Source organism: Microtus pennsylvanicus, chromosome 5 (genome assembly GCF_037038515.1).
Source record: "Microtus pennsylvanicus isolate mMicPen1 chromosome 5, mMicPen1.hap1, whole genome shotgun sequence".
Lineage (NCBI taxonomy): Eukaryota > Metazoa > Chordata > Mammalia > Rodentia > Cricetidae > Microtus > Microtus pennsylvanicus.
In genome coordinates this window covers 48,081,229-48,103,312 of record NC_134583.1, presented here as the reverse complement: position 1 = coordinate 48,103,312, position 22,084 = coordinate 48,081,229, and the positions used below count along the sequence as shown (strand labels likewise).

Genomic DNA, 22,084 nt, shown 5'->3' with positions numbered 1-22,084 from the left:
TTCATTCATTCTGAAAGTTTACATTGGTCAAAACTCTAAAGAATGACTAAATTACAAATGCAATTCATCTAAATATTACATCTCTGCTTCAAAAAACCACCTGATTTTGCAAAAATATTTTATGTAAAACATTACTCATTGCAGCATCACAATACATAGCATGAATATTCATCAAGTAGTAGGTTATTGAGTTTTCTTATATCCATATAATAGAATATAAAATAGAGAACTTTCGATTAATGTGAGAAAATTTCGCAGACTACAAACTTTTTAAAAAAGTATTTGTTCTATATGTATGTGTATGTGTGTGTGCATCACATGTGCACAGGAATCCTTGAAGGAGGGAAGAGGAATCAGATACCCTGAAACTAGAGTTACAGGGTCTATGAGCTGGGAGCCAATCCCAGGTCCGCAAGAGCAGTAAGCCCTTTTTAACTGCTGACTACCGACTTTATAAACAAAGTGAGCATGGAGTTTGCTCAGTGGTTAAGAGGGAGCACTGACTGTTCTATCATAAGGACCAGCGTTTGGATCCCAGCACACACACGGATCAGCTCATAAATACTACAGGTCCAGCTCCAAGGGATTCAGTGTGCCTTCCTGCCTCCATATTTTATCTGTGCACACACATGTGAGCATACACTTTCAAAGACACACAAACAAATTTTAAAAAACTGAAAAGGTTTTAATAAGCATTGTATATATTAGCAACTGTATTTGAAAAGACTATGTATTTTGTTTATATATAATAAAAATTATCTGCAGAGAAAAATCAGAAATTGGTTGAATGGGAATAAAGGCTGGCAAGACATTTACTGCTTATCTTCATATAGTTTTTTATTTCTGTCCCATGCTAATATCTATTAAGAAATCAAATTACTTTATAGGGGGTACTACAATATGAAGTTATTAAACTACAACATTAGTTAATACAGCATTACTTATTAAAGAGCTTACCAAAGGGACCTGGCTTTGAAAAGTAAAGAAAAAGACAACATACTCAGTTTCCTTAGCTTCTTCTTCCTCACTAATCCACACATCATTAAAAGCACGTGGCAAACTCCCATCTGTGTCTGTGCTACTTGGCTCTTGGAGAATTTCTGTCTCCAAATCATCAGGTTCTGCAAAGCAAGATCAGGAGATGTCAGAGTAAAGTTTGCTGAGAATGGGCTGACTAACTTTCTGTAAGTTATTATTTCAGTTAGTTTAACTAAAGAAAATCAACTGTTTAAAGCTTTCTGGGCTAGTTCTGTAACACAGTCATTCCTAAAATGAAAGACTAGGCCTTTCATTTTTTTGGTATAACAAAAATACTTGAGTACTGTGCACAATATTCATTATTATGTAAGGTATATGCCGGGCGGTGGTGGTGCACGTCTTTAATCCCAGCACTCGGGAGGCAGAGGCAGGCGGATCTCTATGAGTTCGAGGCCAGCCTAGTCTACAAGAGCTAGTTCCAGGACAGGCGCCAAAGCTACAGAGACACCCTGTCTCAAAAAAAAAAAAAGATATAAGCCTTATTAAAACTACAGCAATATGTAAATCAGCATAAAGGAATCAAAACTAAAGACTAAAGATACCTGTTGTTACAAGTATGAGAAAATAGACTGTATTATTAATATTTAGTAAAGAAACTTTAATCTTGGAAATCTTCCAACAACCATAAAAGAAAACCAATATGATTACCTGGACTTTTACAATGGCCTTGAGAAGAACTGAAGTATGCTAAATCAATTTTCTTATACCCTCTAATAATTAATAGCTAGGAAACTATTTTTCTGGCCGTCTTTAAAGAGAGTCTATTTGTCCATTTATATGTGCATGTATATGTCTGCATGAATGTATGCACATATGCAAGGTATGTGTAAATATATGTAGAGGCTAGAAAAGAGCGAGATCCCTTCGAGCTGAAGTTATGAGTGCTTGCAGAATGGCAGACATGGGGTGCTGGGATTCACACTCCGGTCTGCATAACTGTGCAGCAAGTGCTTTGCTGCTGAATCCTCTCTTCAGTCCCACTGAGACTTCTATTTTTCCTGTCTGAGATCATATACTTTCTTACTTAATTCAACACCATGCACACTTTTTCATGGACTTCAGATATGCTTTTCTTGTCTATTTACAAATTTCTAATGATTTGCCCTATTGTGAAAGACAAGAGACATGCAAATACTAATAATTTTGATCTGTTGCTCACATGAATGTTTGGGTCATCCATACAAGGTATGTACTAAGATAGAAGAACCTTTTTATTTTGTCTTTTAATGTGTAATTCTGTTCTTGTTAAATGGAGGGAGAAAAGGAGGTGACAATGGGTTGGTTGTTTCTAGAAAGAAGCTGACACAAGTTTTCCTTTGGGAGAGTTTTATCGGCCTTAAGATAACAGAGACGCTGTCACTCTGAGGCAGGACAGCGCCCTCTAACAGACAACAGGAAGGAGAAGGCCTGATGGAGGAGAGCTTTCCCTTAGAACCCACAAAGGAGTTTTAGTAAGAGGCACAGCTTAAAGAACGAGAGAGACAGCTGTCATGGACAGGATGATGGGAGGGGATCAACTTTAGAGAAATTCTACAAACACAGGAAAATATATGACCTTTATATCCTTCCAGGGGCTGGTATGAAGCTCCATATCACATGATTTTGTTCAACACAGCCCACTGACAGGGAGCACGAAGGAGCCAGCTACACAGTGTAGCACTATAAATCAGGGACGGTAGACCCACAGCACAGATAGCTTCTTAACTCTATGTCCCAGAGAAAGAGCTGAGGGGAGCAAGGCCTGGTTTTTCCAGGCTGTGGGATGGACTTCTTAGAGACATCAGCTTCTTAAAGGGGTAGGTTCACTATTTAACAATTCCCTAGTGATCTTCAGCTCTATCAAAACTAACATTCTATCCTCTAAACTCAATTTGTGACCATGGTTTCCATATAGCCTAAAATATTTACTCCACAACTCTGTAGGAAAAGTGAAGCTAGCCAACCTCAAAACTAGGCTATAAACTCTCTACTATATGCACACTCATCCTGCTGGTTAATTTTATCTCTTAAATATTTTATTTTCAAAACTAACATTCTATCCTCTAAACTCAATTTGTGACCATGGTTTCCATATAGCCTAAAATATTTACTCCACAACTCTGTAGGAAAAGTGAAGCTTGCCAACCTCAAAACTAGGCTATAAACTCTCTACTATATGCACACTCATCCTGCTGGTTAATTTTATCTCTTAAATATTTTATTATTAATTTTTAAGAAGGGTACAACATACTGCCTTGTTTGGGATACTATGATAAAGTATCAGACTGGGTGGCTTGAAGAGAAATTTATTTCTCTTCATTTCAGCAGTCAAGAGAATCTAGCATCAGGATCCCAGCACAGTCAGTTCTGGAGAAAGGTTTTCCTCCAGGTACACTGACAGCCTTTTTCTTCATGTATTTTCAGCATGATATAGAACAAAGGCTGACTCTCTGGCCTCTTCTTAGAGGGAAGTTAATGCCATTCATGAGGCCAACATGCACATCTTTTGAGGAAGAGACATCATTCTGTACCACACGCCTAACCATGCTCTGAGAGCACAATGGGTTACTGTGGTGATCATGCTGCATGGGACACAGTCTCTGACAGATGCTATTCCTATTCACGACTGAATGTTTAGGAAACTGGCAGCCTCTGGTTGGTATCTGGAAGTCAAAGCATCATAAAGAAGTTTATTTAGCTCAAAAAAAACCCATGGCAACTTTTTGAGACTAAAATATCAATATTATTGTGGAAAGAATGTAGTATTTTTAGTTAATGAGCAGGCTGGTAGGTTAAAGATGGTTGCAGATTCTTTAATGCTCTTCCCTTTGAGAGGCAGGCCTAGCTCCCTACCTTGGGCACACTCTGGGTTTGTGACAGCTCTGACCAATAGAAGTGCTAATGGTCCCAGTTCAGTTCTCTGGTTAACTTTAAAGAACACACACAGCAAAAAAAAAAAAATCAAATCAATCAAACAAAAAACCATACACACCATATACAGCTTTTAATGTAGCACCTGAGATGGCTGTAGGTTCTTTAAAAACCTTCTCCTCTCAGAGGTGAATCCTATTTCCCCCACATTGGAACTTCCGGGTCATCAGAGAATAAAATCATATAAGCTATGAAAAACAGGTGCTGGAGAGACTGCTTGACTGTTAAGAGCACTGGGTGTTTTCCAAAGGACCCAAGTGCAATTCCCAGCACCCACATGCTGGCTCACAATCATCTCAGACTTCAGCTGCATCATCATCTTCTGGCTTAGGCAGGCACCAGACATACAAACAGGTAAACCCCCATGTTCATAAAATAGTAAAAGTTTTTTTTTAAAGATAGGAAGAATACAGAATGTGACTGAGGTTCCTCAAAACAAAGAGAGGGGTCTGTCATACTCAGCTTTTGAGGTGTATCTTCCAAGACGGCAGAAAAATGATCAAGTCGTCTCACTGACAGCTGAGTATCACATCGCTTGGCCTCTTAGGCAAAGACAATGTACTAGGAAAATCACAATCCCAGTCTTGACTCAACCCTGATCCATAAAATAATGGGATAGAATGGCCAGTAACTAGGACGCATGGTCCTATATGCCCATAGCTCTCACCAGCAGCGAGAGCGGGACTCTGCACTCTAGGAGACCAGCCCGACCCTCCTAACGCAACCCTTGAAAACTCTTGGTCTTCAAAACCAAAAACAGGTGGGAGGGAAGATAGTTACTAAAATTAGTGAGCCTAATTTGAGATGAATTACTCAAACATACATACAAATTTTGACAATTTCTTCAATGATTCAATACTAATTAAAATTTAGCTCATTTAAATGCATTACAACATACCTTCCACATTTCCTTCTGACGTTGGTGGAGGCACCTCACTTAACTTTGGGCTTTCTGTTTCAACAGAATCAACAGTACCTGATGGATTTATTTCTTTTGAAATACATTCTGGTTTCTCTTCTCCAACAATTAAAGGCTTGTAGTTTTCGCCTTCAGGATAAATCTCTGTAGAAGCAAAACAACGAAAAGTCTACTGCTCTCAAAAGGTTTTGAAGTTACTTGCAATGATATTTAGAGCAGAAAAAAAAAAAACCAAAAACAAACCCTAGATTGTTGCATCAGGTGAAGCTCTTTTACACACTAGAAACTAATGAGTTAAGAAAATGTGACAGCCAAATTCCATTTCATAATGACCTTCAAGGTGGATAACACAATTTGAATTCTTTTCCTTTTGGGGAAAAATTAATACACCTGTATCAGAATTGAATTTTAAAATTACTAACCAACTTTTAAAAACGATTTGTTTTTCACATGTAGTTTTTCATATGATATTTATTTCTAATTTGCTTCAAACTCTGCACACTGTGGCTGTTTTCAGGAAAAGATTTATCATAAAACAACTGACTGTAGTCATTGACTCTCCTCATTCCTGTGTGACTGTTTACAAGCCAGTGCCCCAACTCCCCCAAATCAATGTTGTCATAGGTGAATGATTTTATATATACAATAAATAATCCTGTTAATATGTAGATCTCACAGTTCACTGAACTACCTCACTAACTCAGCTTTTTAATAAATAATATATTAGAAACATTATAAATTATGGCTCCTGAAAAGTTCCAATTTTAGGAATTCCCATATCTAATTTTTAGTGGTGTTTTTTATTCATCTCCCTCTAATATAGCTTTTTTGAAGCAGGGTCTCACCATGTAGCCCATGCTGGCTTTGAACTCAGAGATCTGCCTGCCTCTGCTTCCCAAGTGCTGGGATTAAAGGCATGGACCATCATGCCTGGCACTATTCTAGCTCAGGAAAAATTTCATTTTTCATGGATTTGAAGCAGAGAGAGGAGGGTATATCGAGAGGGTTAGAAAAAAGGGAGGGTAAAATATTATAATCTCAAAAAAGTTTGATTTTGCAAGTACGTTTAATGACTGGTTCTAATATTCTTTCCCCACTGTCCATCCCCATTGACATCCTTATAAAAGTCATCATTAGAATTATTCCTTTGCATACACTCTCAGCTTGTTGAACACACTTCACTGTACTCAACTGGAAAACCCTGAATTCATTCAATTTCTACACATGCCTGCTTGACATGATTGGAGAAAAATAGACATTGTTGTGAAGTGACCTCAATTTCAATTCATTATCTCTTTTGATGGTTTGGATCCCGATAGTCAAAGTGTCCCTGCAGGTACTTGTTTCTGCGTGTGGTGATGTTAAAGTGGTAAGACTTTTAAATGGCAAGTTAGTGGGGACACTGTTCATGACCTACGACAAGGAGATTCACCTTTCGCAAGAGCTAACTTTTGCCTGTTAGGAATGCACAGAGGCTCTTTCCACAGTCTATTTCTCAGATTCTAGCTGACTCCTACAGAACATGTCAGGATCCTATGTCCTAAGTCAACTTTTCTTATGCTTCAGCTATGAGTTCATGCTCAATCTCAAGGAGCAACAGAAAAAAAATGCAAAAGGTAATATGCATGCCTAGGCACTGTTCATGTCTGGACACTGTTCATCCACTCTCTGTCTTGTGAACAAGCTGTCCAGTGGGAAGGCTTCTGTATACACAGTTGCTTTTCCTCAGGTGCTGCTCTAACACCCAAACACCTAAGACTCAGGAATCCAGAATGTCTTCCCTCCTGTCTGTGTCAGCACTCCATCTCAGTTCCAGAATGATGTCACACATACTTACAGACATTTTTTCTACTCAATTTAACTCCCGAATCTCTTAACAAATACACCATGAATCTTAATAAACTGTTTCAACATTTTCCCTAATGAAAAACATGCTTGGACTTTTCCACCTCCCTCATCCAGATTTCCTATTCTTTAGATTTCATCCAGGTCTGACAAGGGCAGAAACCATTACTATTTAGAACAACCAAACCCCTGAAGGTGGACAGGTAGACTAATTCCACACAAGAAAGTGGAGACACCTTAACACATTAATTTTTATAATACTACTTCTTGCGCTTACCACTTTTAAAAGCTGTGTTTTCTAGTAGAGTTCTGTCTGGGGTTGGAGTTCAGCTTCTCCTAGTATCTTCAGGACTGAATCTGTAGGGCTTTCCCCCCAGACTTTTCTTGGAGAGCCATTAGAATCTAACTTAATTACCTCTCCTACGGTATGTTCTGTGAGAAAAGAAATATAGAGAAACAATTCTCAAAGGTAGAATAATTCATTGTTTGGCAGCTTTAATTTCTACTATCCAACCAACCGTTTCATGCTAAAAGCTAATATAAAAATAAATCACAAGATAAATAAAAATATGGGCTAAAAGGTAAAAAACAGTCTAAGAAAACTTTGCCTTTGAGTTTATATCATAAGCAGACAACTAATACTTCTTTTCTACAAATGATCCTGGATAAAATAATTTAAATAAAATTTAGAAAGGCAAAAAATATTAGTGTTGAGTCATCAGAATATCTGGTAATAAACATGAGCACAGGGACTAGGGAAATGGCTCAACAATTAAGAGCACCCACCCAAAGAACTTAGGTTCATTCCCCAGCACCTATACAGCGATTCACAAGCATCTGCAACTCTAGTTTCAGATCTCCAGTGATTGTGATGTTTTCTTCTAACCTCTGCAGACACCAGGTACCAAAAGATTCTCAGACATACAGTACATTCAGGCAAAACACCCACACACATAAAATAAAAATAAAATTTATATACTTAAGAGTAATACATATGATATACTACACGGTATATGTTAATATGGCCTTATAACTGTAGCCTATACAAGGTGACTTTAGAAAAACTATGATGTTTAATCTCGGTTGTCAACTGGACCTGGAATCAACCAAAAGGCAGCTCACAGGGCACAGGTGTGAGATGGCCATCTTTGGAAGACTAAGTGTGTCGTGTAAGACAATCTAATAAACCTTCTTGTAATAAAGATTCTCTCTAGAGGTCTGTCCGTCTATAGAACCCTGACCAAGACACCAGCTGAAGGATGCTTTAGAACTCAGGATGCAGCATAAAGGGGAACAGCAAAAGGAGTCCAAGGTATAAAGGCTCATGCAAATCAGCAAGTAATACTCAGTTTTGTACCACCAACATAATTAGCATGACGGACCTAAGGTTCAAAAGCATAGCTAAGGTAAAAGATTCAAGAATCATGAAAGAGGATCTAAATCTAACTGTTTTCCTAGTTTTATCTTTGTAATGAATTTTTTTCTAGTGGGTAAGTATAAACAAACATAGCTGATAAGTGGAGTATAAAATCCAATGTGAAGTTCCCCAATTTTAGAATGGCTATTCTAAAGAAGTTAGTTGAGATGTAAAGAGTTTGGGCCTGGCTAATTTTTCTATGTGATGTTTTTTATTTGCAAGTTCTTTATAATAAATTTTTAATTTGAAAAGGTTGTTATAAGCTTTAAATCTGGAAACAATATTTCTGCAAAAACAGCAAGCCCAGTGCTTTGGGTTTCAAGCACTAATGCTGAAAAACCTTTGTTACAGAGCTATCTAGAATCGCTGGCAAAAAAAAAAAAAAAAAGTGGTTAAAACAGTACAGATTAAAAAAACAACAGGAAAAAGACTTGGAACTTAAGGTTACTTGGTATCTGATAAGAAGGGTCAAGCAATACAACAGAAAAGAAAATTTCTGGAACAATGGAAATGGAATGCCCACTTAAAAAAACCATGGGGAGAATTTGTAGCCAGTCTGAGCTGAAGAGATGGAACCTGAGTCTGCGGGAAGAAAATGGCTCGCATCTGACATACAGAGAGAAGTCAGGTCTCACAAAACTGCGCACGTCATTACTTGAGCATCAGTCTGCACAGCACATGCAAGGAAACGACTGCAGTCTCGAGAGGAGAGCACCCAACAGAAGTGAAGGAGGAAGACCTGGAGTTTACAAAGACCAGAACCAGTTCCTATCTCCACCAGCCTGTAGTTCACAAGCCATTAGGCAGATTGTTCAGAAAGGTTGTGGACTCAGGAAAGGGGGAAGATTAGCCATAGACTAAACACTGCTTGATTCCACTTCACAGAACTTAAGAAGAAGGCCTAAAAGGATCAAGATACTCATAACTAGCCAAAGTGTATCCCAGAACAAAGGTCAAGAGTAGTTATAGAAATATAAAACCTACATAAACTTCCACAAATTATAATTCAGTGTTTTGTCCCAAAGCAAAAATAATCAAGTATAATATGGTCTACCAAGCAAAACCAATGTCCAAATGACAGAGATGATGAGATTACTCACTGGGGAAGGACATTTGTAGTGATTATTATAGCTGAGCTCCTTTCGTTCAACTAAAGAAGATTGACCATGGGAAGGACAAAATAAGGGAAGCTGGGCTAGTGTGCAGCTCAGTTGCAGAGTACTTGCCCAGCATGAAGAGACTCTGGACTAGAACCTCTCTACCAAAAGGAGGAGGGGAAAAAAAAGATTGGTGCTGGACTTGTAGGAGAGAAGTCCAAAAGAATACAGAAAAAAATAATGGCAAAGAATTTCCCAATACAAGTGACAGTTATGACTCACAAGTCCAAGAACACTAGCAAAAGGATGTGATAACAATGAGTGTCACCACCAAGCTCAATGAAGCCAGGGCTTTGAGAAAAAGCCAGAGCAGCAGCCAGAGGACAATGACATACTGCATCCAGAGGAACCGCTGAGACTGACAGTTACAGACGACTTCCCGCTACGAGCAGTGGAGAAATATTGTTAAAGTAGAATAGAAAAAAGTATCAGCTAATTCCATAGTTCTTAACAAATATTTGCTGAAGGCAGGCATAGTAAAATTTTACAGACATATACAAGTTGAAGGAACCGATCATTAGTGATATTAAAGCATAGCAATTCTTAAAAAGAAGCCAACACGCAGAGGAAACAGAGCCAGATGGTAGAGAGCACTAAAAATGTAAACACAAAGCAGACACATAGGACCGTTTCACTTACTGCTTACGTGTCCCTAAGAACTAATAACTAGATTATGAATTTTATAGCAAAAATATAAGCAAAGCAATTACCTCACCCATCCCAATACTAGCACAAAGGTAGGAAGAAAGAAAGTGCAAGACGGTTATAATGCTGCTTGCTATAGGTTAAGCACTGAAGTGATTTGAAAATGGAGTTCATAAAAGTATATACTGTTGACTCTAAATCAAATAGTGAGTTATCAGAGTAATGAACTCTAAGAAAGCAAAAGGAAATAGAGAAAAAAAATCACAGATAAAGCAAGGTGGTACAGTTAAATTGTGTAGAATGCAAATAGTATAAAAGTATTAGGTGTTAGGAGTGGACTGAAAAAGCAAACCCACACTAAATGTAAATGTATAAACAGTTTGAGTGCGGGAAAGGGATAGATATCTCAATCTAACATTGAGGAAAAGAATATAAAAAATGACTATACCAATAAAACATTCTTTAAAAGAGTTGGTTGGCGCACACCTTTAATCCCAGCACTCAGGAGGCAGACACAGGTGGATCTCTGTAAGTTCAAGGCCAGCCTAGTCTATAAGAGCTAGGTCCAGAACAAGCCCCAAAGCTACAGAGAAACCCTGACTCAAAAAACCAAAAACCAAAACCAAAACAAAATGAAAAAATCTTTAAAAGAAAAAATTAAAGCTCACAATACAGATGCCTCTCAAAAAGCATATGTCAAAGAAGCCAGAAACAAAAGAACACAAAACTTACATGGCTGGCTTCATGGCATTCTAGAAACAGAATAACTAATCTAAGGTGGGGAAATTTCAGACAAAGAGTCTCTGGGAGACAAAAGTCAAAGTCTGATTGAGGCAGAGCTGTGACACTTCTTGGGGTGATGGTAATGTGCTATCTATTATTAGTAATTAACGTTAAAAACATCCACGTATTTGCTGGAACTCAGCAAATGTACAAATCATTATGCTTAAAATAACATAAAAGGAGAAAAACTAAATAAATACTGAATTCTGACGGTGACTATATGCTGTGAAGTACAGGAAAATATACCAATGTCTGCGGTTTACTCTTAGTTATGTCAGAAATAAGACTGATGAGTACAGGATAGATACAATGTACAGCACTAATGGTATAAGGTAAATGGATGATTTATAACACCCACTGCAAAATTATTAAATTCTTCTACATGTCTGAAATTCTAGGAATTTAGATATAACACAATGAGATATACAAACATAAAGAGAATTTTAATGTAGTAGTAGTATAAGGTCCATAAAATACACTTAAAAATAAAATCTAGAACAATGCAAATAAAACTGCATATAACCAATAATGCAATATAAAGGGAGAATTATATATGAACACGCCCATTCACATATATATGGATATATGTGCATATATGTGTATATACATACACGTGTATACATTAAATAAATATGTCTTTATTTAATCTATATATACACACAAACATTTATAAGCACATATATCTGAATGTACTCAGAAAGATAAACAAGCAAATGTCAGCAAGTACCTGGTAACAGGAAGGACTGCCCTTCATGTTTTAGGAAACGACTGTTCCAGGCCTAAGGAAGAAGCAGAACTGATCACCCAGTTCTTGTGTTTTTGGTTTATTTGTGATCAGTCTTCCCAGTTTCTTAAGAAATAAGAGAAGCTGAGCATGGTGATATACACACCTGGAACCCTAGGACTTAGACGTTCTGAAGGAGGAACTCAATGAGTTCCATGCCAGACAGGTCTATATAACCCTTTCCAGGAAGCTTATGTATTTCTCACCCTTGCCCGCTACTGACCTTACACAGTGGCAGTGGTCTATTATTACTCCAGAGCAGTGCTTCTCAACCTTCCTAATGCTGCGTGGAGCCTTTTCATACAGTACCTCATGGTGTGATGACCCCAAATCATAAAATTATTTTTGTTGCTAACCTCTGCTTCAGAACCACAGTTTGAGAACCTCTGCTCCAGAAGCCAAGCCGGCTATAGTCTCTCACCTCAGACGTTTCACAACAGGAGTTGTGTGTCCTTTTATTTATTAACTATTTTCCTGTATAAAATTTGAGTGACACACACACAGAAAGCCCAGAACATGTGGTACATGTCAGACAAGCTTAGCTAAAAAGCTTATATGTTAAAAGGAAACAACATACTTAAGGGAAAAAAAAAACCCATCTGATTATCAATGAAAATAAATTATGAAACGCCCATAAAAAAACTCATTACTTTAAATTCTAAATAAAAACTTAAATGAATGAGGTTTATTATTCATTAAGGGAAGAAAAAGACATCTGTATCTGATTATACAGAGAACTATAAAATCAGGCTGTTGAATTTACCAATATGAAGGTCTTCCGTGATTGAGTAGTTTTGTTCACTGATAGGAAAAAGTAAGGTAAGCAAGGACAGGAGAAGAATTAGAATAAAAAGCAAACATGTCTTTAAAAGTATGTTATAAAGAGAGCTCTCAGAATCAGACAGCGGGGAGGAAGTATCATCTACAAATCCTGAGGAGCTGTGGAGACAAAGAGTGCGGCACATCTAAGAGGCGAGCCATTCTCAGTGAGCGGCAAAGGAAACGGACAGAGTGCCATGAAGAACTAAGAGGGCGAGCCGAGTCCCCGGATCATGAAGGGCTCTGGGCTGTATTCTAACTGTAATGGAAATCAACAGCTTGAGACAGCAGAGTGACATGATATATTTTTTCCTCATAATTGGTGAAAATTAATTTCAAGGCAGGTGATGATGACATAGGCTTTAATCCCAGTACTCGAGAGGCAGAGGCAGGTAGATTTCTGTGAGTTCGAGGCCAGCCTAGCCTGGTCTAAAAGAGCTAATTCCAGGACATGTAGGGTTGTTATACAGAGAAACCCTGTCTCGAGAAAAAACAAAACTAAAATTTAATTTCAAATCTCTTTAGGTTACAATGTGTTTACATCCCTATCTAGTAACACCATCCACCCTTTCCATTTCACTTCCTATAAAACAGATATATTTTTTTCTACTTCCTTGCCTTCCATTTACCTTTAAAATGGATTTTATTCCTTTGGTATAGTTATGACACTAATTTCCTCAAGCTCACAATGCCTCTCCTACGACAAACATTGATAAAATATAGTCCTCAATTTTTCATCTTTCTTTCAGAAATATTCTGCTCATCCTTTTGAGCTAAACCATATCCTTCTTCTGTTCTATATATCCCTAACCCTTCTGCATGTGCGTGTTAGTGCGCGTGTGTGCACTGCATGTGAAACCCAAGGACAGCCTTGGCTACTGCTTCTCACGTACTGCTATCCAATCTGGTGTGTTGTTGCTGTTGTTTTGAAACAGGGTCTCTTTATTAGCCTGAAACTGGAAAGGAGAAAGAATATTTAAAAAATGTTTGGACACTTAAGAAAGAGAGTTAGCCCCACCCACAAAGAAGAACTGGGCCTGATGGCCTGGGCATAGGGGAGCTGGCTCTGCCCCCTCACCTGACGGGAGAGGCCCTAGTAGACTGACCCACCCTAACATCTACTCCATCTGGGACCTGCTGGCACTCATGAAAGGACTGGTCCTGTGGGATATCTACAGGATCCCAGAGGAGTTCAGTGAGAATCCAGTGGATCAGACCAATGACTCTTGCAATGCACATCTGCAGTAAAGCTGACTGGACAAAAGGGTGACACCTGCAGATCCTAACGCCACCAGGATGAATAAAGAGGTGCTAGAGAGGTGGAAATGATGGGGGAGTGAAGAGGGTTTTTTGTTTTGTTTTATTTTGTTTATGTTTGCTTGTTTTATTTTGATTTTTAAAAATTTTTTCTTTGAAGGGCATCTAGGTTGTTTCCAGGTTCTGGCTATTACAAACAATGCTGCTATGAACATAGTAGAGTATATACTTTTGTTGCATGATAAGGCCTCTCTTGGGTATATTCCCAAGAGTGGTATTGCTGGGTCCAGAGATAAGTTGATCCCGAATTTCCTGAGAAACCGCCACACTGCTTTCCAAAGTGGTTGCACAAGTTTGCATTCCCACCAGCAATGGATGAGTGTACCCCTTTCTCCACAACCTCTCCAGCAAAGACTATCATTGGTGTTTTTTATTTTAGCCATTCTGACAGGTGTAAGAGGAAGAATGGATGAAGAAAGTATGGAATATATACATATTAGAGTACTACTCAGCAGTAAAAAACAAGGACTTCTTGAATTTTGTATACAAATGGATGGAAATAGAAAACACTATCCTGAGTGAGGTAAGCCAGACCCAAAAAGAGGAACATGGGATGTACTCACTCATATTTGGTTTCTAGCCATAAACAAAGGACATTGAGCCTATAATTAGTGATCCTAGAGAAGCTAAATACGGTGAACCCAAAGAAAAACATATAGGCATCTTCCTGAATATTAACCTTCATCAGGCAATGAAAGGAGACAGAGACAGAGACCCACAGTGGAGCATTGGACAGAAATCTCAAGGTCCAAACCAGGAGCAGAAGGAGAGAGAGTAGGAGCATGGAACTCAGGACCGCGAGGGGTGCACCCACACACTGAGACAATGGGGATGTTCTATGGAGAACTCACCATGGCCAACTGGCCTGGGTCTGAAAAGACCTGGGATAAAACCGGACTCGCTGAACATAGAGGACAATGAGGACTACTGAGAACTCAAGATCAATGGCAATGGGTTTTTGATCCTACTGCACGTACTGGCTTTGTGGGAGCCTAGGCAGCACCTTACTAGACCTGGATGGAGATGGGTGGTCCTTGGGTCCCACAGGGCAGGGAACCCTGATAGCTCTATGGGCTGACAAGGGAGGGGAACCTGATTGGGGGAGGGGGAGGGAAATGGGAGGCAGTGGTGGGGAAGAGACAGAAATCTTTAATAAATAAATAAATGGAAAAAAAATTTTTTCTTTGGGGGGTGCTGCAGGGGTGAGGGGAAGATATGGGGGGACTGGGAGGTGAGTTTCATGACTTGAAACTTCCAAAGAATCAATAAAGAAATTATGTCAAATAAAAACTAATGTTTGGTGAAGTTTTCCAAAATTGGCAAAAGATTTAAGTCTATATATTGAAGAATTTCCTAAGTCCAAGGAGAGGAAACAGGAAGAAAAGAACACTAAGATACTTCACAATCATACTATTCAAAACTAGACATAACGAGGAATAATAATCGATAGGCTGGAGAGGTAGTTCAGCAGAAGAGCACACACATGGCAGTTCACAATGGTACCCCGTTCTAGGGGATTTGACATCTTCGGGTTTCTGTGGCACAAAGCATGCACATGGTGCACAGACACACATGTAGGCAAAACACCCATACATGTAAAATCATACCAAATTTCTGAAAAATAAAGAGATAAAATGTCATAGCAATCACACCAAAAAAGTCACGCATGTACAGGGGAACAAAATGAAGGCCATGCTTCCTGTGGGAAGACGGTAAGGAGACAAAGAAGGCCATGATTCCTGTGGGAAGACAGTAAGGAGACAATGAAGGCCATGATTCCTGTGGGAAGACGGTAAGGAGACAATGAAGGCCATGATTCCTGTGGGAAGACGGTAAGGAGACAAAGAAGGCCGTGATTCCTGTGAGGACACAGTGAGTGCTTAGGAATTCTTTCTAGTTAAACCTCCTGAACTCCTCCTAACGTCTAAGGGGCTCTTCTGAGCTTTCACTGCTCTTGTTTTCATTAGAAACTACTGGTAGAGTTGGGCAGGTACTCAGCATTCAGAGGGCAGAGGCAAGAGGATTATGAATTCAAGACCAGCTTGGTATTTATACAATGAGTGATTATCTCATAAAACCAAAAGTGGGGGAGCCGGGAAACACATATCTGTAACTTAAGCACTGAGAAGACAGAGAAAAGAAGACCATGAGTTCAAGGACAGTACTGGATACATACTGAGACACTGTGTCACCCACTAGGAACCCCTTTCACTACAACAAGAACAAAGAATGTAACAGGTTGACATGGTGTAAAGGGTTCAAACAGTACAATTTAAATACATTTCTTTTGTTCTCCTCTCACTACACTCTTACAGAAAAATTCTTGCTACTGTAAAAACCAAACCATTTTTCATGTCTTTATATTGTACTGAAAGATACTTCATATGCCCATGAGGGAGTTGCACAGACTTCTTCTACCTCTCTCAACCCATCCACATGTTGGTTCCTTAGGATGGCCAGGACACAAGTTTACGTGAGTGCTAACCCAAGACAGGACATGGACATGTTCATATATACTTTCAGAGGCAGAGAAGGATGTATCCAGTGTCACTTCATCCACAGGAATCACAAGCTGACCTCCGACCTCCCACTTCTTGCGATCAGAGGAAATGGCATTTTCTTTCTCATACTCCTTGGCATCCTTGTGACCAGCGACCTCACAAGAATCTGAGTGATGGTGATTCTCCTTTTCATCTTCCTGAGCTTTAAGATTCTCATTTAGCCTACACAGTATTTCTCGCTTGCTCTGAAATAGTTACACTTTAGTGAGCATATTATTAAATAAGAGCCTGACAGAGTCTCTGAAAACTGTACTTACTGAAACAGCATTGCTGCTCTTTTGCATTTCTTCTGAAGTTTCTTGGGTTTCAGTTAAATTTCCATCCTTTAAACACAAGACGGTTGAAGAGTAAGAGAAAACCATTTTAGGACTCTGAAACAGTTGATATTTTTGTTACTTTCAGTTTTTCATTTAACTGAAATTTAACCCCTGTGAACTTTTCTCATTGCTGTGAAATGTTAACATGGCTTCTGTCATTATAAATAATGATGAACATTTAAACATTATCAATCAGTTAATAAGTTAAGTGTGTGTGTGTGTGTGTGTGTGTGTGTGTGTGTGTGTGTGTGTGTGAATTCTCAGTTATTTGTCACGTTTGTGGATTACTGCTAACAATTATATCTGTCTTCTTTGGTATCTAATTTTTGATAATTTAAAGTCAATGACAGGCATGAAAAGAAATTCATATACTTTGTTTATTAGAGTTAGGAAAAGGGTTGTTATGTTTTGCTTTTAAAAAAATATGGTTCTTCAGGCTAGAGATATGGCTCAGTGGTTAAGAGTATTTGCTACTCCTGCAGAGGACCTGGGTATGATTCTCAGAACCCACAAGGTGGCTCACAACCAACTTTACTCCAATTCTAAAGAACCTAACACCCTCTTCTGGCCTGTTGGGGCACCAGGCACATACACTGTGCACAGAGATACCTGCAGGCAAAACACCCAAATGCATAAAATAAATACGTCCTAAAAATAAATGATCCTGGGGACTGAATGCCTCATGCAAGTGTTCTACCACCTGAGCTAAAGTCTTAGTCCCAGGGGATATGTTGGTAGATAAAGGAATTCAGGATAAGCTGTGTTATTTTGAAAACAACTTTGTTACATACACATACACATTAAGACAAAGCATTAAACACAATTAACAAGTAGCTTTCTTATCTATGGAAAGAGGTTAAGTAAAAACAGATTCTTACTTTTCTTCTGATTAGTATAAAGATATTCTTAAAAACTTAATGTTTAAAAATATATTAAAAGAAAAAGATTAGTTGTTATGAAGGCTATACCAGTGTGACTAAATAATCTTCAAAGTTTTAAATGAGCAGTTTCTATAAACACAACAATAAGAAAAACGATTTAGTCACATGATTACCACAGATTTCTAACACTTGAAAAACATAAGCATAGTGATCAGAATTAGAGTAACACATGTAAATGAGACAAGGAGGATTTTACCCAGGAAAGCAGTCAGAGATGACAGGTACTGGAGATGTGAGACTGGGTACCAGGAAGGAAACCACACAAGGAATCTAAAGTTGTAAACAATGCGGCACATGCAAAGTCATTATCAGAAAGAGATAAAACCTACTGGGAGAACAGATTCTTACACTAAGCTCAGAACAGGGACATAGAGCTTTATACTCTGCCTTATTTTCAAGATAAGCACAAAGGCTACAAAAAATCTCTGTAGTAACCAATAATCTCTGCAGTATGAAAAACATCTAAGGAATCTCAACAAATACAAATCACAGACAGTAGCTACTGGGAAAGGAAAACAGAGGTTCCTAGGTTGTAGGGCTCAGCAGACTGTGTTCAGAACAGTTTAACCCAGGGAGTCACTCCACATTTGGAGCCATTCCTTTCATCCAGAACGGTCCTTTTAGACAGGTAACCTGGTGCACACTTACAAGTTTAAACTTTTGCTTGTTTGCATATTTTTGTTTTATTATCTATATAGCTAGCATACAGAGACAGAAGTAGAAGGTAAAAAAATGAATTACATTGAACATCATTTCCCATGTTACAAAATTTCAAATAGGTGTAGAGTTCATTTCTATAGTTATTTACTTTAAGTACTATAAGAGATATTATTCTTTAAAAATTTGCCAATCATGAGGGTTAGGGTACAGAACTGTTTGCCACATTATTTTCAGTATATTGCTTTCAAATGTTTTTACTACATTTAATTAGTGTCTGTGTGTATGTTTGCTGCTGCTGCTACAATTACATGCACATGGAAGTCAGAGAAAACTTGTGGGAGTTGTTCACTCCTTCTACCATGTGGGTCAGTCTCAGGGATCAAACTCTGATCGCCAGGCATCGTGGCGAGCTCCTTTCCCCACAGAGCCATCTTACTAGTCTATCAGAGAGTCATTTCAACACAATGCCCTTTCTATACGCATGCATCTGTGAGACACTGGTTCTAAGATCTCTCTGCTCCCTTGCCAAAATCCACAGGTGCTCAATTCTCATATTTAAAATGGTTAAGTGCATACAGCATATGATATCCTGCACATACCACGAACTGTCTCTAAATTAGTTACAAAACCTAACAGACAGATATGCTATGAAAACAGTTGTGATACGGTTTAACAGCATGAACATCAGCACTACAGAGGCCATCAGTACTGGCCTGGGTAAGCACATCAGCAAAAACATGACTTTATTTCTCAAACACTTTGGATCTGAAATTGATTAGCTCTGTATATAGGGAATCTTCAAAAGCAGAGTGTTCAAGGCACATTTATCTATAACTGAGACCTAGATAAAAATCTATGGGCAGAAAAGTTCCAAAATTCAGAGGAAGCCAAAAAAAAAAAATCCAGAAGACAATCTTTTTACTCTAGGAAACAACAAGGAGGCATTAGAAAAAAATGTAATCCATTAAATTCATTTTCACTTAAATTGATCTGTAGTCTTTGAGGAAGGAGCTCTAAATTTTATGAAACTTACCAGGCCCACTTCTTTCAAAGCCGAGGTCACAGAAATAACAGGTCTCATTTGCTGCTTTGATGGAGAATCCCCCCGTTTCTTGATGCTCCAAAGGTAGAGAAACATCTGAGCTCCTTACCTTCACCACCAACTGCAAGAAACAGAATACACAGGTAAAAACACTGGATTTCATATCCTCATAGAGAAATAAAAGGCCCCAAGATCTCTCTAATGCATAGTACAAATAGCTTCCAATTCCTTAATTCCTCACTGGGCTGGACACTATGATACATGCTGGTAGAACGTGAACATAGAAATCCCCAGCTGCATGTGTAAACACAGCCACGTGTCTGACAAGCAATCCTAAATAAAACTGGCTACCACTGCTCTAGCAATGTCTCATAAAATGATTCCGCCAAAAGTCTTCAAGGGTCATGAGGAATGCTCAGTAGTTTATAGTACTTACTTCTCTTGCAGAGAACCTGTGTTGAATTCCCAGCACCAATACAGTAGCTCACAACCATTGTCAACTCCAGTTCCAGGAGATCCAATGCCCTCTTGGCCTCCATGGGCTCCTGCACACACTTGGTGCACATAATCTCACAGAAGTATACACACATACCCATAAAAATAATAAATACACACATAAACAATGTGTAAGAGTCATATAGAATATTCATTTCTAATACCATTATGTTATTTTAATCTAATACAATGTTTAATGTAAAAGTAGTTTATTAATTTTATATTTCAGAAAGAAATGCTTCTAAAATTTCTCCCAAATTTTGTAGTTTCCTTAAAGCCTGAAACCCATATTTCGACACAAGTGCACTTTTATCAGGTGCTAGTCATTGGGACTCTAATCAGCATAAATATTGTGACCTTAAAATTTTACTATTATAGTTTGTATTTGTGCATTTGAGGTGACCCCAGAGGTTCCCCTGAGCTAGCGTTTCAGGAAGTTGAGAGCTGCTTGAAGCAGGTCCTGTGATCTGTGCTTGGGTGCTCTGCAAGAACACTCTTGAGCCATCTTTCCAGCTCACAGTAAACTTCTGAAATAAATAGAGGCAGTGGAATTAGCTGTACTGGTGTAGCACAGAGTGAGTTGCTCCCAACTTCAAATCTTTCTTGATTACTAAGACTTTCAGTAAGTATATATTTCAGGTAGTTGTTACAGAGTGTAGTGTGAATTCTAATTGGTCTTAATAATAAAAACCCAGAGTCAATATCGGGGCAAACGCTGGAAGATCAGAGAAGTATTAGGGAGCCAGCCAATAGATTGACTTGACTGAAGTGGGCAAGATCCTGTCCCCAAGAATCCTCAGACTGAATGGGCTGAGCTCCTGTTTCTTCCTGCCATATATTCCTCTCTCCTCCCAGCCATATCCTTTCCTGTCCCCACCTCCCTAGCACTGGCACTAAAGGCATATGACTCTCAAGTACTGGGATTAAAGGGGAGAGCCACCACCTCCTGGTTCTGTTTCTCTTTTACACTGAATCAATCTCACGGTGGCCTCGAACTCACAGAGATCCATCTGCCTCTGTCTCCCAAGTGCTGGGATTAAAGATGGTGCCATCACTGCTTAGCCTTTATGGCTAATTAGTGGCTAGCTCCGCACTCTGATCTTCAGACAAGCTTTATTTCTTAGAATCACAAACAAAATGCCACCACAACTGAGCTATGAATAAAGTGGTAATTCTAATATTTAGACTTCCAATTTTTATTATACCAGTATCTATGTATTTAAACAGTGGCACAACTGATATGGCCAACATTATTAATTATACTGATTTCAAGATGTGAAATAAATTTTTAAAGTATCTAGAACTCATAACAACCAAGTACTCTCACTGTGAAGGAATATGCTAATATTTTGAAACTGTTTTGTTAACATAAGAATGTATATTAAAGGCCTCTCAAATTCTATGGGAATCAGAATAAATTCTAAAATTGTCCTACATAACATCAGCATTTTTAGAATATATTAAAAGTTTTAAGTGATTTCTATAAAAACTGGGGCAGATACCAATAAACCAAAATTAAGAAACTGCTGAGAAACACCGTGGTTGTAAATAGTGACATTTCTAGAATCTTGTGCCGATTTTCTTGAAGATATACTTCCTAGAATTTCGATACATGACTCTAATGTGATTCTTTCATGAGTAAACAAATTCATAGGTCTTGGTATCTACTAACAAACAGAGTTGTACTACGTTCCTATCTGTACAAACAATCTAGGTGACGAAGACCATAATGAGTGAGGCAGGGTTTTCTTATAAAGGCTGCAAACTGCAATGGAAAGGGAAGTAACTGACTGTACTCCTGAGAAACACTACCTGATCTGAACTAGAAGGAAACAACACACACACACAAAAAAAAACAAGAACTGAGTGTGTAAGTCAGATGAGGTGCTGAAGATAGCAGCCTCCAAGGCACCCTGAGCCTCAGCAGCCCTTCAGGGTCAAAGTCGGACACTTCTACACCCAAGGTCTCAAACTCAAACTTAATACTCTTGTGATTTTTCATTGCTTCTTGGACTCTGAGACTCAGTTTCTTCCTCTAACAAAAGAGTGATGTCCTCATTTTCTCTTTTCTGATGAGATCAAATGAAATAAGTTGTGTGAAGCACACAGCAATTATTGATTTAACCTTTATCAAATAAGATCATTTGGCATAAGCACCAAAAGCTTAGATTGAATTACTGATGAATTAACTTGCAGAAGCCAAGTTTCTGATCTTAAAAATGCAGAACAAAAACAAAAAGTCATCTGTGTATAATCGGAGTTTGAAGTTTAGGCAGTGCACTGGAGGTTTAGAACAGAAGTTCACAAGAAATAGTGATCCACAAGTCAAATACCTTACCTTATGAAATTCAGAGAAAACTATGATTTAAAAGGATCAAAAAGTAATATAGTTGTATGAATAATTAAATAGAAGTTACAATAAGTATTGAAACAA

General features: G+C 38.4%; 1 protein-coding gene across 1 annotated transcript in view; it reads right to left on the bottom strand.

Moving 5' to 3' along the window:
• The window catches only part of LOC142851309 (serine/threonine-protein kinase Nek1-like), a 35,542-nt gene extending 13,890 nt beyond the window's left edge, over window positions 1-21,652 (bottom strand). Inside the window, 9 exon segments of the mRNA XM_075975183.1 lie at window positions 1,001-1,121; window positions 4,847-5,011; window positions 6,990-7,017; window positions 7,020-7,144; window positions 16,152-16,380; window positions 16,453-16,518; window positions 19,147-19,212; window positions 19,214-19,276; window positions 21,563-21,652. Of these exon segments, the coding sequence (XP_075831298.1) occupies window positions 1,001-1,121; window positions 4,847-5,011; window positions 6,990-7,017; window positions 7,020-7,144; window positions 16,152-16,380; window positions 16,453-16,518; window positions 19,147-19,212; window positions 19,214-19,276; window positions 21,563-21,652 (953 nt within the window).
• Between the last annotated feature and the right edge of the window lie 432 nt (window positions 21,653-22,084).